The sequence below is a fragment of the Quercus lobata genome, chromosome 7 (assembly GCF_001633185.2).
Source record: "Quercus lobata isolate SW786 chromosome 7, ValleyOak3.0 Primary Assembly, whole genome shotgun sequence".
Classification (NCBI taxonomy): Eukaryota; Viridiplantae; Streptophyta; class Magnoliopsida; order Fagales; family Fagaceae; genus Quercus; species Quercus lobata.
In genome coordinates this window covers 14,622,316-14,637,335 of record NC_044910.1, presented here as the reverse complement: position 1 = coordinate 14,637,335, position 15,020 = coordinate 14,622,316, and the positions used below count along the sequence as shown (strand labels likewise).

At 39.0% G+C, this 15,020-nt stretch overlaps 1 protein-coding gene across 1 annotated transcript; it reads right to left on the bottom strand.

Moving 5' to 3' along the window:
• Positions 1-13,686: 13,686 nt before the first annotated feature.
• On the bottom strand, positions 13,687-15,020 carry LOC115951649. Its single transcript, XM_031068814.1, has 2 exons — positions 15,012-15,020; positions 13,687-14,325 (listed from the first exon to the last, which is right to left on the bottom strand). The coding sequence occupies exons 1-2, from the start codon at positions 15,018-15,020 to the stop codon at positions 13,687-13,689; spliced, it is 648 nt and encodes a 215-aa protein (XP_030924674.1).

The window sequence follows — 15,020 nt, the reverse complement described above, 5'->3', positions numbered from 1 at the left end:
ATTTAAGTCCTCTTGGATCCACTTCCGTCCCTTTCAGACTATTTCTGTTTAATTTAATCTATTTTAGTCCATTTCAATCTATTTCAGTCCATTTTGTCAATTTCAATTCAAAATAAAAGTGATTTGCAAGTGAATAGATAAAGACTTTATTTAAGCTAAAAAGACTGAAAAAGTAAGAAATAAATAAAAATGAAAATTGTAAAATTAAGTATAAAAAATGTCGATAAGTAAATGATGAAAAATAATAAAAAGATGGAACGTAGAAGTTATTATGTGTTGCAAAGTAACTAAAACTCACAAAGAAATTATAAGCTCTAGCAGCAGCCTCCTTGTCATCGTATGCACTTGTATACAAATAATCATGAGCTCTTAAATTATTAATCGTTTCTGAATCTAAACAGTATTAGATTTTATGGTCACGCTTTTACTTAGGGTCCACAAAAAATATGATACTCATGTAGAGTGTTGCGAAGAACAAGAATAGGAAATACTAACCCATCTTCATATTTTGCAAACATGCTTAGAAGTTAAACTATGAAACGTTTTAAGTATTTGATGTGTACTTTGAAACAGTAAAAATTGTAATATCCACTTTACATAATTAAACAATAGTAAATATGTCCCTTAAAAAAAAAACAATAGTAAATATGTCAAATCCATTGTATTTATCAAAAGTAAAAATTGGACTCTTATGTTTTTGTAGTTTTTTTTTTGTAGAGTAAGATTTAGGTATAGTATTTAGGTGTTATTTTTTAGGTTCCTCTTTTAAGATTCTTTCATGTAGATTTTTTTTCATAGGATGAAAGTGTATTTTTTAGTTAAGTAATTACATGGTAAAATCTTAAGAAATGAACTTAAGGAACAGCACCTAAAATACTGTACTTAAATTTTGTCCTTTTAGTAAATACTGCAAAAAAAAAAAAAAAAAATTAAATTAACACATAGCATAAAATTAGACTCTAATTAAAATTCAATTTAGAATATATATATATTTATATATATATTCTTTCTCTTTTTCTTTTTCTTTTTCACTCAAATATAAAAAATAAAAAAAATAAAAAAATAAAAAAAAAATTATTAGTGAGCAAGTAATTATTTCATCAACGAAGAATGGATATGAGAAATGTCACCGAGGTCTTTATCCTATAGAGCCCAGATCCTCTAAAATGCTGACCGACTGGGATGAAGGAAGCTGAAAACTCAAGCCTAAATTCTTATAGTCCCATCACCCGCATTCCTACAAAGCCTCCCATATTCTGGCAAAATATGTTTGTTGCAATCTTTATTTTTTTCAATAAAATAAATAAATTAAAACTTTTGAAAAGAAATGACCGTAGAAGATAAATCATAGACATTTTTTTTTTTTCTTGAAATGCATACATCTCTAGGAAAAACGACTTACAACACTCCACTTGTAAAATGGTGGCTTTTTTTTTTTCTTTTTTTTTTGAGTAAAGTAAAATGGTGGCTTGAGTACTGTTAGTCTACAACTAAATAAAATTTTCTGATTATTTGCCAAGCAGACGCTTTCATCTCCTTTTTTATATAAATTTTTGTTTTCTCCGTATGCCACAATAAGTACATATATTGATATACATTTATTAACATAGTATACCCTAATCCCTAAGTAAAATATTTTATCAAAGTTTCAAGAAATTTAAATTAATACTCCAATTTTTTTTGAGAGAAAAATTAATACTCCAATTAAAACTCAATTACTAAAAGTTTTGAAAATTCTATAAAGAGTTTCATTTTTTATACTAAATTTTTTAATAATCTACAGTATAGTATTTGGTTTTGAGAAATCTCAGTATTACATGTAATGTAAACTTATGGTACTTCGTGTACCAAGTATCCTCCGATTCCAAACTACTTCAACTTCATTTAACACCACTTCAAGCTCATTCAAAACTAGCTACTTCAAGCCCATTAGAAGTACTAATAACCTTATCTTAAAAAAAAAAAAAAAAAAAAAAAAAAAAAGGTACTAATAACCCATATAAAATTACCTTTAACTTATTTAAAACTAATCCAAATTCTCTTACCAAAACTTTTCATTAACTCAAATATAAAATATAAAATAATAAATAAAATTTACCATGTTTTTAAATAAACTGTGTAAGAACATGTTTTGCAACCCAAACCCAAGATGTATGGGATCTTGGCCCAGTGAGCCCAATACAATAAATTTGTAGAGAGTGGGTCAAAGAACTAGACCCTAATGAATTGAACAACGGCTAATATGGATTTAAATGATGATCAAATAAGAACAAGAAGCACTGATTTGAATCAATTCACTGTCCGAGGAGGTAAATCTTTATATAAATCAGCTAGACCTAATACAAGTATAATTTTGATGGTTACAGTGTTCTCTTTCTCTTTTTCCGATCCCTTCCTCATGGAGGGTCTCTTACATTATATAGCTCCTTTTGGATCATCTTAATTCTACACTTGTTAGTCATCTGGACCCTTATTTAAGTATGTGTCCCATCAGACACCCTTTTTGGCTTTCTGTGAGATGTGGTAGCCAAGGTAGCACTGCTCAGAAGTCTTCTCCACATAAATGCGGCCAGAAAAGTAGTTGCAGTACATTCAATGCGGTGGTAACAGCTTTCCCTTAGATATTTTTGGGTTCCTCTCATTTTCGTATGTTTATGATGCACGTCTCTATCACTAGAGTTTCATGGAAGGTCACTCTGATAATTGGAATACATATTTGAGCTGTACATATCATATCCGATGAGATATTCCTCCTCGAACAACCTTCCCATTTGTATCTTACTCATTAAATCCTAAGCTTGAACCATTCATTACCATTCGTTCCTCCTCAGACCACTCACGCTTTCGGCCAAGGCCTAAGGCCCAATATATAATTTGGGCCCTTAACCCTACAATAACCCCTCAAAACTCTGATTTTTTCCTCTCATCTAAGGAGAAAACTGGGGTTTTGAATTTTTAAGAGTTAATTCTACTTGATCCTTTGATTTACAAATATGGGAATGCCGTTTTACGTGCCCCATAATTGCCACTAACACTTAGAAGCCCGCAAGGCGCCATTAATTGCTCCAAGCGGCACTTTGTTCCCCAAATCTAACGGTGAAGCACAGATCCAACGGTTGATCTTTCTCTTGAAATTTTGAACGGGATAACTCCCACTCATTTTCACCCTCTATATAAAGCCTTGAGGGAAATCATTTTCCCTTTACTTTACGAATTTTCAAGTTCTCCAGAGATTTCAAGCACTCCAACTCACTAAACTCTCTCTACACTTCTAAGTTTCCCTCATTCTTTTCTTTAAGAAAAATTTCAAAAGATCCTTCTAAAGGTTCAGGGTTTAATACACTCACTCGCTTTCGTAAGTATCTATCTCTTTAAACTTTCTTTTTCTCCTCGGCTTTCTTTCTCTTTTAGAAAACTTTCTTCGTGTCATCTATGCTTGCTTAGATAGGTAGATTCAAGCACTTAGTAGACTTTCCGACCGGTATAAAGGGATTTAGGGCTAGATATCACATTCTGTAGGGAGTAGCCCTGCAATATTGTGCCCCAAACCAAATTCTTACCAATAGAGAAGTGGGTGAAGTCCTCATTCCTATGATCGCTTTCATAGAGGGAGGAATGACGCTTCCCATTGGTAGGGTAACTAGGGATTACCTGATTAACCACAGACTGACTCTCCATCAATGCGCCCCTAACCTATTTAGGGTCTTAGGTTACGTAGACATTCTCAACGAGCAGATGGGTTTGGGACTCACGTGGCATAATGTGGTTCATATGTACGAGTGCCATAAGCTTGCCAGCGCGGGATACTATCTCAACTCCCGGTCCAACATCGTCAGACTGATATCGTGCCTTCTTAAGTCTAACAAGGGCATGAAGGATGACTACCTGATTGTCTCCGAGGAGTGGAATGATGGTCTTCACTGCCCAACTCGGGTGGGAGAGTCAGGTGGGGTACCCTAGGATTAGTCCCTTTGGTAGGGGATTTAGCGCTCTTAGTTTTATCCCCTTTCACTTTTAACACTTCATCTCATTTTGATGGTAATTTTTATTGGTCTAACTATGATTTCCTCCTCGGATGTTTTTGCAGATAAAAGGCACGTCGCTCCAAGACTCAGCCTGGTCAACGTTCCGGCTCTCAACTATTTGCTGAAGTCCGAGGTCTTTGTTAGTGAGGATAGGCAGCTGTGAGCCGCTCACTTAGTATTTGACTACGGGCCCTTATCAAGAATCTTCCAAGAGGCAGGTTAGGCAATAAGAGCTGGTGACGCCCGATTAGCCCGCATAGACATTTTGGTGCCTGGCTTCTTGGCTCGGAAAGACCTTCCACCTATTGTGTTATCACTTTAACAGGTTTTGCCCGAGACAGTAACAGCGCCAAGGGAGGAGGTCTCCTCTTCTTGTCTATCACTCAAGGAAGAGATAGACAAATTTCATTTCGAAGAAGGGGTGATTCAAGAGGCTCCTATAGTTAACATTTCGAACGCCAAGGAAGAAGCTGATAGGCACTCAAGTGTCTATGTCCCTACCCTGGTAGTTGCTTGTCTAGACAGCACCTTCGAAGAAGAGGAGGACGAGATGGCATTGAACCGGGGGAACAGAAGCCTGAGAGACCTTATAGCTGCAAGGAACAAGAGGATAACTTCCCAAGAAGCCCCCAAGTCTTCCTCCTACTCTTCCCCCTCCTTCTCCTTTGCTCCCCACCGACCTCGAACTGAAGTCATTCCTGATCTAAAAAAGAAAAGGCCGATTCAGGAGCTTGAAGAAGGGGAGATGGGTCTTCAGAAGGGGACTAAGCAACAGAAGGTGACCAAAGACCCTAGGGATAAGAGGTTCTCCTCTATGGACAGCCGGGAGGAGCAAACTAGGGCCGATGTGCGCCTTTCACAATGCACATGGTCCCCTCGGCTAGAGGTGGATGGGACTGCCATCCCTTAGAACACCTCAGTCAGGGACTTCTAAAGGAGGCGTGCAGGCTACATTGCTGAAGCCTTGGAGCAGCCTCTTTTACTCCCTAGGGACATGGAGGCTTACAGGCGCTTCAAGCAAAATGACCTCTTCTTGTCCCTGAAGAAGGACCTCGCCATGGTAAGCAATCTATCATATCCTTGAAGTTAAATGTTAAGTTGTACTTTTGTTCTTTCCCTACTCTTTTACTCATGTGATTCTTCCGTTGTCTTTGGGCAGGTTTCTCAGCAAGTTTTTGTGGCCGAGGAGTGGGTTCGCGACGCCCATAATGAGGCCAATGCTAAGGCCCTCTCCTGTGTTGATGTTGAAAAATCCTTAGGGGCCTTCAAACAAGAATAGGCAAAGCTATCCGAGAAGCTAAAGGAAGCGTACAAGGCTCGCCTGTGTGCCGAAGCGAGTTTAAAGACTGTGGAAAGGCAAGCCGAGGATCAACGTCAAAAACTACACCTGACCGAGATAGACCTAGCCACCTAAAGGCAGCTAGTCATAGATCTCAAGGTTGAGCTACAGAAGGCCAAGGAGGCAGTTCAACTGGCCAAGGAAGCAACTGAGGCTGAGAAGAGTCTTATCTGCTCAGCGTGGAGGAAATGCAAGTTAGGCTCGCTGAGGAGCTTTCAAAGGTAAGCAGGGATTACTGTAATGCGACATGGGATAGGACCCTCAGTGTTGCAGGAGTCCCTGCAAACTCTGTTTGGAGGCAGCTTGGGAGTGTATATTATCAACCAGATATTTGTGAAGTCCCAGGTGCCATCTCCTCTCCCTCTACCCTTGCTCCAGAGACTTCTGAGCAACCCTTGACTGTCCAAGCTGCTCTCCCTCTCCCTAAGGCTTCGAAGGGATCTAGCCAAGCTGGTGATCAAGACTAGAGGGCTGAGGAGGACAAAGACAATGGTAAGGGCAAAGAGAAAAAGCCCTCCTTAGAAGCCAAGAATGCTGCCAAGGACAAGGAAGCTGTAACTAAGGCGAAAGAAGCAAAGGCCAAGACTAAAGAAGCTAATCCTAAGGCCAAGGACGCTTCTACCTCCCAGCTGAGCCAGAAAGAAGACCCTCCTACTCCTAAGGCCAAGGCTTAGCACTTTAGGATTTTTTTTTTTTTTTTTTTTTTTTTACAGTGGCACTCTGTCACTAAATATAATGTACTCTTTATTTAATGAAAACACTTTTCTTCTCATCTCTTGCACCTTTACTTTATATGCTTTAAAGCTTATTACTATTGCAAATAAACTTGAACTGTTGCCACTCTAACTTTAAAAAAAACTAACAATAACGTTTTACTAACAATAACGTTTTGCTACCAGTGTAAGTAATTTGACTAAGTACCAACAATGAAAGCCGAATCTAATAAGGATAAGTAATAAACTCTGTGAAGAATAAAAAGAGGAAGATATTCTTCACTCTGCTCAATACTTAGATAAATAATTAAGGACATTAACTTACTTAGAGCTACCAATCTGGGGAGTTGGTTATGATCTTGGGTCCATCTTGACACTTAGTGAGAATCAAATAGATATCACAAAGTGTTAATTTTACCAAAGTATGCGGTGCGAGGAACCTGACATAGCTTAGGTTCTGTTTAACACTTAGAAAGGATGGATAGATGTCTTTGAGTGTTAATTTTACCAAAGTATGTGGTCCGAGGAGCTTGACATAACTTAGGTTCTGTTTAACACTTAGAAAGAATGGATAAATGTCTTTGAGTGTTAATTTTACCAAAGTATGTGGTCCGAGGAGCCTGACATAACTTAAGTTCTGTTTAATACTTAGAAAAGATGCCAATAAGTATTAATTTGGCCAAAACATGTGGTTTGAGGAGTCAGACATGACTTAGGTTCTGTTTAATACTTATAAAGATGTCATAGAGTGTTAATTTCCCCAAAACATCTAGTCCGAGGAGCCAGGCATGACTAAGATTCTATTTAAACACTTATATAAAGATGTCATAGAGTGTTAATTTCCCCGAAGTATCTGGTTCGAGGATTCAGGCATGACTAAGGTTCTATTTAAACCCTTATATAAAGATGTCATAGAGTGTTAATTTCCCCAAAGCATCTCGTTCGAGGATCCAGGCATGACTAAGGTTCTGTTTAAACACTTATATAAAGATGTCATAGAGTGTTAATTTCCCTAAAACATTTGGTCCGAGGATCCAAGTATGACTAAGGTTCTATTTAAACACTTATATAAAGATGCCACCAAATATTAATTTGACCAAAGCATATGCTCTAAAGAGCCAGGCATGACTAAAGTTCTGTTTAATACTGGGAAAGAATGAATAATAGGAAGTACAATGCCTTTATGCAACAAGTGAACATATTGACAAAGGAAACCTTTATTAATAATAATAATACCTTTTCAGGTTATTTACATTCCAATGGCGCGGTATTACATGCTCATCTAAGTCTTCTAGAAAATATGCTCTTATACCGGCCACCAAGATGATGCGATATGGTCCTTCCCAATTGGGCCCTAACTTTCCCCACGCAGGGTTCTTTGCAGTACCTAGAACCTTCCTTAACACCAGGTCACCAAGCACTAATGGCCTCAGCATCACATTGGCATTATAACCTTGCTTGAGTTTGTGTTGGTAGTATGCCAATTGAACCATTGCGCTTTCTCTTCTTTCTTCAATAAAGTCTAAACTCTTTTCTAGCAACTCATTATTACTACTCGGATTAAATGAGCTGGTCCTTAGCGTTGGAAAGCCAGTTTCTAAAGGAATGACAGTCTCGGCTCCATAAGTCATTGAAAAAGGGGTTTCCCTAGTTGACTTGCGAGGCATGGTTCGATATGTCCAGAGGACATGTGACAGCTCTTCTACCCACTTTCCCTTCGCATCATCCAACCTCTTCTTGAGTCCATTAACTATGACCTTGTTAACAGCCTCGGCTTGTCCATTTCCTTGAGGATAAGCTGGAGTGGAATACCTGTTTGTAATTCTAAGATCACAATAGTATATCCTGAAAGATTTGCTGTCAAATTGAACGCCATTTTCTAAGATGAGGATACGAGGGACCCCGAATCGTGTGACAATGTTTTTTCAAATAAATTTCTTGACATCCACGTCCCTGATATTTGCCAAAAGCTCAGCTTCAACCCACTTGGTGAAGTAATCTGTGCCGATCAGCAAATATCTTTTATTCCTCGCTACCTTGGGGAAAGGGCCAACGATGTCTAAGCCCCATTGAGCAAATGGCCAAGGATTAGATAGGGGATTAAGGACTCCTCCTGGTTGATGTATATTTGATGCAAATCTTTGACATTGATCACACTTCCTCACATATTCTTGCTCTTCTTTCTGCATATTTGGCCACCAATAGCCCTGAATGATGGCTTTGTGAGACAAAGATCTACCTCCTATATGAAATCCCTTCATGTAATTCCTCAAGGAAAAGTTCTGATGCCTCAGGGTGAATGCAGAGTAGATATGGCCCAGAAAAAGAGCGTTTGTACAATTTTTGGTCCTCGGATAGCCAGAAACGAGGCGCCTTTCTCCGTACTTTGTCAGCTTCTAATTTATCCTCCGGCAAGATGTCCTCTCTTAGGAATAGTACTATGGGATCCATCTAGCTAGGCCTTACTTTGACTTGGTGAACATGGACCACCTTTCCCTTTACCTTCGTGGGTTTGCACAAGTCTTCTATAAGGATAACCCGAGGTAAGTTCTACGCCGAAGAGGTTACAAGTGTGGCTAGGGAATCAGCATGTGTGTTTCCACTTCTAGGGATATGCAGCAGGCTGAATGATTCAAACCTTAATTGCAAATGCCTAACTTGACTTAAGTACCCTTGCATTCTCTTATCTCTAGTTTCTAACTCACCTTTCACTTAGCTAACAACCAGTCTTGAGTCTGAGAACATCTTTACTGTCTTTCCTCCCATTCTTTGAACCATGGACATTCCTTCCAACAGAGCTTCATATTCAGCCTCATTATTTGTAGCCGAGAAGCCTAGTCTTAGTGAGTTTTCAATGGTGATTTGTTCAGGAGAAACCAGAACTAGCCCCACTCCGGAGCTCCTTTGATTTGTTGCACCATCAATATATACATTCCAGAATAAAGGTTCTTGCAGGGAGATTGTGCCAACTGATTTTCCATCCATGTTTTGTGTCGCTGCCACTTCTTCTAATAGGGGTTCAACGAACTCGGCCACCAGGTTTGCGAGGACCTAGCCCTTAACAGAGGTACGAGGCATGTACTTGATGTCTAAAGCCCCTAGAATTGTGCCTCATTTAGCAATCCTCCCCATGTAATCAACATTTCGAAGTATAGCCCTAAGTGGAAGCTGAGTCAGGACAACAATTGTATGTGCTTGGAAGTAATGGGGAAGCTTTCGTGTAGCATGCACCACCGCTAAGATGGCTTTCTCCAGTGGTAGATAATGAACCTCGGCCTCATGTAGTAATTTGTTCACATAGTAAACTGGTCGTTGTATGCCACTGTTAACTCGTATCAATACTAAACTTACAGCATAAAGGGCCACAACAATATAAGCAAACAGGACCTCATCCACCTCAGGAATGGACATGATAGGTGGCCGAGATTGTAACACCCGCCTCACTTAAATTTAATTTTATTGCTTCTAAAGTGAAATTGATGAATTATTTAATTTATTGTGAAGGTAATATTATTTTATATTATGATATCTACAAAGAAAATAAATAAAAGATGTAACGTGAGAGTTATTTTGTGGATTATTCATATTAAACTTTTAGTCTCCTTATTAGTTAAGGACAAGGATAAGAGACTAAAACCTAATTGGATTAGGAGTTTAAGTGTTATTGGAATTCTTTAGAGTTCTGGCCCATCTAAACAACCTTAATATGAGTTTAGTGGGAATTGAAGTCTTGGGAGGCTTATTTAAGCTTTTAGTGGGTTTTATATTTGAGCCCAAGTGAAAATAATTTTAACGTGTTAGTAGGTTAGGGTTTCCTGCTGAAAGATAGAGAGAGAGAGAGACGGCAAAGTACAAGAAACAAAATCCTGCATCGGTGTGGTGGTGTGGTCAGGTATATCTCTCTCAAACCCTCATGGAAATAACCTAGTTGCTAGAGTTTACGCATGGTAGTGGGGCTGGACTTTTGAATCTTGTAATCTATATCGTGTTCAAGTTCTAAACTTTTTCAATGCATGCTTCAACTCACTACGTCCTATGGGTAGGAATTAATTGGTGAATCTATTGTGTTCTTGCTATGGCTTACGGGTAGGATAGATCTTTGAATATTATATATATATATATATATATGTTAGATAAACTTTCTAACATTTAGTACATGCTATAGTTTATGTGACCTACGGGTAGAATTTCCTATGGATGATATACATTATTTTGGGTTAATATGATCTACAAGCATGTGATCATTTGGAAGCCAACTTGTACTGGGAGAATTTAATAATATAGAGATTTACATATTCGGCTCATTAGAATTGTTTACTAGGTATTGATTTTGGAGTACTTGATAAAGCAATTGAGTACTAGATTAGCCATAGTTTCAGAATAAGTAGTGAGATACGAATTTTAAGAGTGAAATTTATATTTTGTTGCTGCCTTAGTGTATCCATTCTTATTGAGTCGTCTTGTGTTTATTTAGGTTCTAATTGATATTGTTTCAGACCGTTGAGGTGAAGCTTGGTTTAACAACTAGAGGTAAGTGGACTACAGAACATGACGTCTCTCAAGACGTGTATATTTATATATATATATATAATTGCAAAAGTGAAGTTTCAAAAACTTATACCATTGTAAATGCATAATATATACCAGAATTTTATTATTTATATTATTATGAAACTATACATGTCAAGAATGTTTTCAAACAGTTAGTTAGACAATCTGCAACCTTTGCCAACACAGGGTTAAGTGTTGGTCTTCGGCCGATGTAGTGTTATTGTGGTGTGGTGCAGTGTTATTGTTTGCTCTTTGGAGCTAGTGTTGCCTCTTTGAGGTTAGTGTTATTGTTTCCCATGGGAATCACCCACCGAGTGTTTAGCAGCTTATGTCTTTGTCTGACTAATGTTTTCCATATCGAATTACTATTTTATTGTTACTGATCTTTATAAGTGGAAAAAGATTGTTTATTGTTATAATATATTGTTTCTACCTATTTAGTGTATTTTGGCTAACTAAAGTGGTTACTATTTTATTTACTGATTACAATGTTATAGTAAATGTTTTCTTTCTAACAGTTTTATAGAATATATTATATTACCGTTAAAGCTATATAGTAAATGTTTTGTAAAGAATATATTTTGTTAATGATACTAATGTTTTGTTTTGAAAGACATCCTCATGTTATGTAATCTCTTATTGGGCTTCTAGCTCACCCCCCTTTCTCCACCTTTTCAGATTAGAGCAGTGGAATACCTTTTGGTGGTAGATCATTGGAGATATAGATTGAAGACTCCTTTTGGATCTATGTTAGTTGAGGGATTGTTTTAGTATATTTTCTTAGGATAGTAATCTTGGCATTTGTGGAACTCTTTGAGATTGTATTTGGAGACTTTATTGTTAAAGTTTTTGTTTTATGGATTTCATAGGAAAGATTTTGATTATTTGAAGTTTATTTGTGGATATTTAATTACGCTCTGTTCCATTATATTATTGTTGAGTATTTCTAAGACAGGTTGTGCATCTAAATCCTTGGTATGGGTTTGGGGTGTTACAGAGATAGATATTCTTTAAATTGTTGGAAAGCTAAAGCACACTCCTCGGTCCACTCAAATGCCTTCCACTTATTCATCAAGAGGAAGTAGGGTCTGCACCTATCCACTAATCGAGAAATAAACCGGTTCAAGGCAGCAGTATTTCCGATAAACTTCTGGACCTCTTTGGGATTTCGAGGTGGTTGTAAACTGTTAATAGCTTTAATTTGATCGAGATTGACCTCAATTCCCCTGTAAGTTACCATATAGCCCAAAAACTTGCCTGATCCCACACCAAATGAGCATTTGGAAGCGTTTAGGCAAAAACTTGTGTTTTCTCATAATTTCAAAGATGTTTTCGAGGTCTCCTACATATTTAGACACTACTTTGCTCTTCACCACCATGTCGTCTATATATACCGGAGTGACAAAAGCTGTCCTTTCCTGATCGTCCAAGGCTAGTGATATTTGATGGTATCCTTGAAAGGCGTCTAAGAAGCTCATCCAAGGGTGTCCCACCGTTGCATCCACCAACCGATCTATTCGAGGCATAGAGAAGGGATCTTTTGGGCAAGCCTTATTCAGATCTGTGAAGTCCATGCACACTCGCCACTTTCCTGTTCTTCTTTTTCACTACCACAGTATTGGCTAGCCATTCAGGGTAGAAAACTTTTTTGATAGCTCCTGCTTGCTTGAGCTTCATCACCTCATCTTTGACAGTATCTGCATGTTCCTTGGATGGGCGTCTAGGTGATTACTTTTTGGGAGTGATGGATGGGTTAACATTTAAATGATGGCAGATGAAGCTTAGGTCCACCCTTGGTGCTTCATAAGTATTCCATGCAAACATATCTATATTTTTCCTAAGAAATTCTACTAGCTCTTCCTTCTCCTAGGGAGGTAGCTGAGTTCTGATCAGAAAGAACTTTTCCGGGTCATCACCAACCAAAACCATTTATAAATCTTCACACTTTGCCTCCTCAGCTGGTTCATTTATAGGCAATGCCGAAGCCTTTGATTGCTACAAGCCCTGTCCAACAGAAGCCGAGGACTCAGCTTCAGGTTGATGTAAGATGGCAGCCACTAGGCATTGCCTAGCTGTGGATTGACTCCCCACGATTTCCTCAATACAACCTTCCGACGGATATTTCACCTTCTAGTGTAGAGTGGAAGAGATAGCTTCCAGGGCATGAAGCCAAGGTTTAGCTACAATGGCCGTGTAAGGGGAATAGGCATCCACCACGATGAAATTTACCTCCATCACTTCTGAACCAGCTTGCACAGGTAGTCTTATCTAACCCATCGGAATGACTACCTTCCCATCAAAACTTACCAAAGGAGAATTGTAGATCGTTAAATCCTCGGGTCTCAAATTCAGCCCCCTGTATAAGTCGGGGTACATAATTTCAACACCAATACCCTGGTCTACCATCACTCTCTTCACGTCATACCCACCAATCCTAAGCGTGACCACCAAAGCATTATTGTGGGGCTGTATGGTTCTAATCTTATCCTTGTTCGAAAAACTTAGTGCCGGTTGAATATCCATTCTAGCCTTCTTTGGAAGGACAAGAACCGGTTCTCCCTGGAGCAGCAAAGATGACATTAATCGTTCCTAGGGGAGGTCTTAAAAAAGCATCTCTCTAGGGTTCTGAACCTGTTTGGCTCTCCTGGCCACTAGAATGATGCAGAAGCTGCTTCAACTTTCCTTCTCAGACCAGCTGGTCCAAATGATCCCATAAATTTCTACAATCCTCCATAGTGTGTCCCTGGTCCTGATGGTACTAGCAATAAAGGCTCTGGTTGCGCCTCATAAGGTTTCTAGCCATCTTGTTTAGCCATTTGAAGAACGGCTCATTTTTAATCTTCTTCAGTACCTAATGCACCGATTCTTGGAACACCACATTAATCGCCTGAGTATTAGCAGATCCTGACTGCCCAGCAAAGTCTCTCCGAGGCCGGTTGTTATTATTGTACTGGTCTAACTTGAAATCCCTCCTCTCTTGAGGGATAACCTTAGCTTTTCCTTTCCCTAGTTGCTGGTCTTCTTTAACTCTCTTGTACTTATCAATCCGGTCCATGAGTTAGCGTACACTAGCGACAGGTTTGCCAGTCAAAGACTTCTTTAAATCGTGCTCAGTTGGGAGGCCGGCCTTAAAGTTGCTGATGGCCACATCATCAAAGTTGCCATCAATCTCGTTAAACATTTCCCAGTATCTGTCCGAATATTTCTTCAGAGTCTCTCCTTCTCGCATGGATAAGGACAGTAGGGAATCTATGGGTCGAGGGACCCTGGTACACGTAATAAAACGAGAGCCAAAAGCCCGGGTGAGCTCCTTGAAGGAATCTATGGAATCTGCCTTTAGGCCGTCGAACCATCTTATCGCCACGGGTCCCAGACTGGATAGGAACACCTTGCACATCAAGGCTTCGTCCTTAGAATGGACAGCCATTCTCTGATTGAAATGGCTTACATGTTCCACCAGGTCCATTCGTCCATTGTAGATGGTGAACATTGGCTGATGGAAATGCCGAGGAAGGGTTGCCCCTTCAATCCTGCGTGTGAAGGGCGATTTGGAAATCTGGTGCAACGCTTTGCTCAAAGCATCATTTCCTAGTCTTCTGCGTGTTGGGCTCTTGTACTTGCATTCACGATGGTTTTCCTCTTCATATGAGAAAGACTCACTAAGAGGAGTCCTTGATCTACGTCGATAACTACTATCCTTCTCACCATCAGAAAAGGAGTCAGACCGGAAGGAAGTTCGTTTTCATCGTGCATGGCATAATTCCTCCTTTAAATGGTCAATTTCCCTTTGCATGGCTCTGTTGTTCTACTCCTAAGAGACGTGACTCCTGACTCGAGAGTAACTTTTACTAGTATGTGTGGTGTGTACGTTGCCTTCTCGATCCCGCTTACGTTCGAGGTTAAGGAAAGCATCTTGTCATTGGGAACCCATGGATTCTTGTTGATGGGGACTTGATCTTACCATAATTAAACGTCGCACTCATTATTACACAAGTTCTTCCAACAGACGGCGCCAATTATAAGGACACATTTTGCAACCCAAGCCCAAGATGTATGGGATCTTAGTCCAGTGAGCCCAGTACAATAAATTTGTAAAAAGTGAGTCAAAGAACTAGGCCCTAATGAATTGGACAACGGCTAATATGGATTTAAATGATGATTAAACAAGAACAAGAAGCACTAATCTGAATCAATTCACTGTTTGAGGAGGTAAGTCTTTATATAAATCAACTAGACCAAATACAAGTATAATTTTGATGGCTACAGTGTTCTCTTTCTCTTTTTTCGATCCCTTCCTCATGGAGGGTCTCTTACATTATAAAGTTCCCTTTGGACCATCTTAATCCTACACTTGTTGGTCATTTGAGCCATTATTTTGAGTACCTGTCCCAT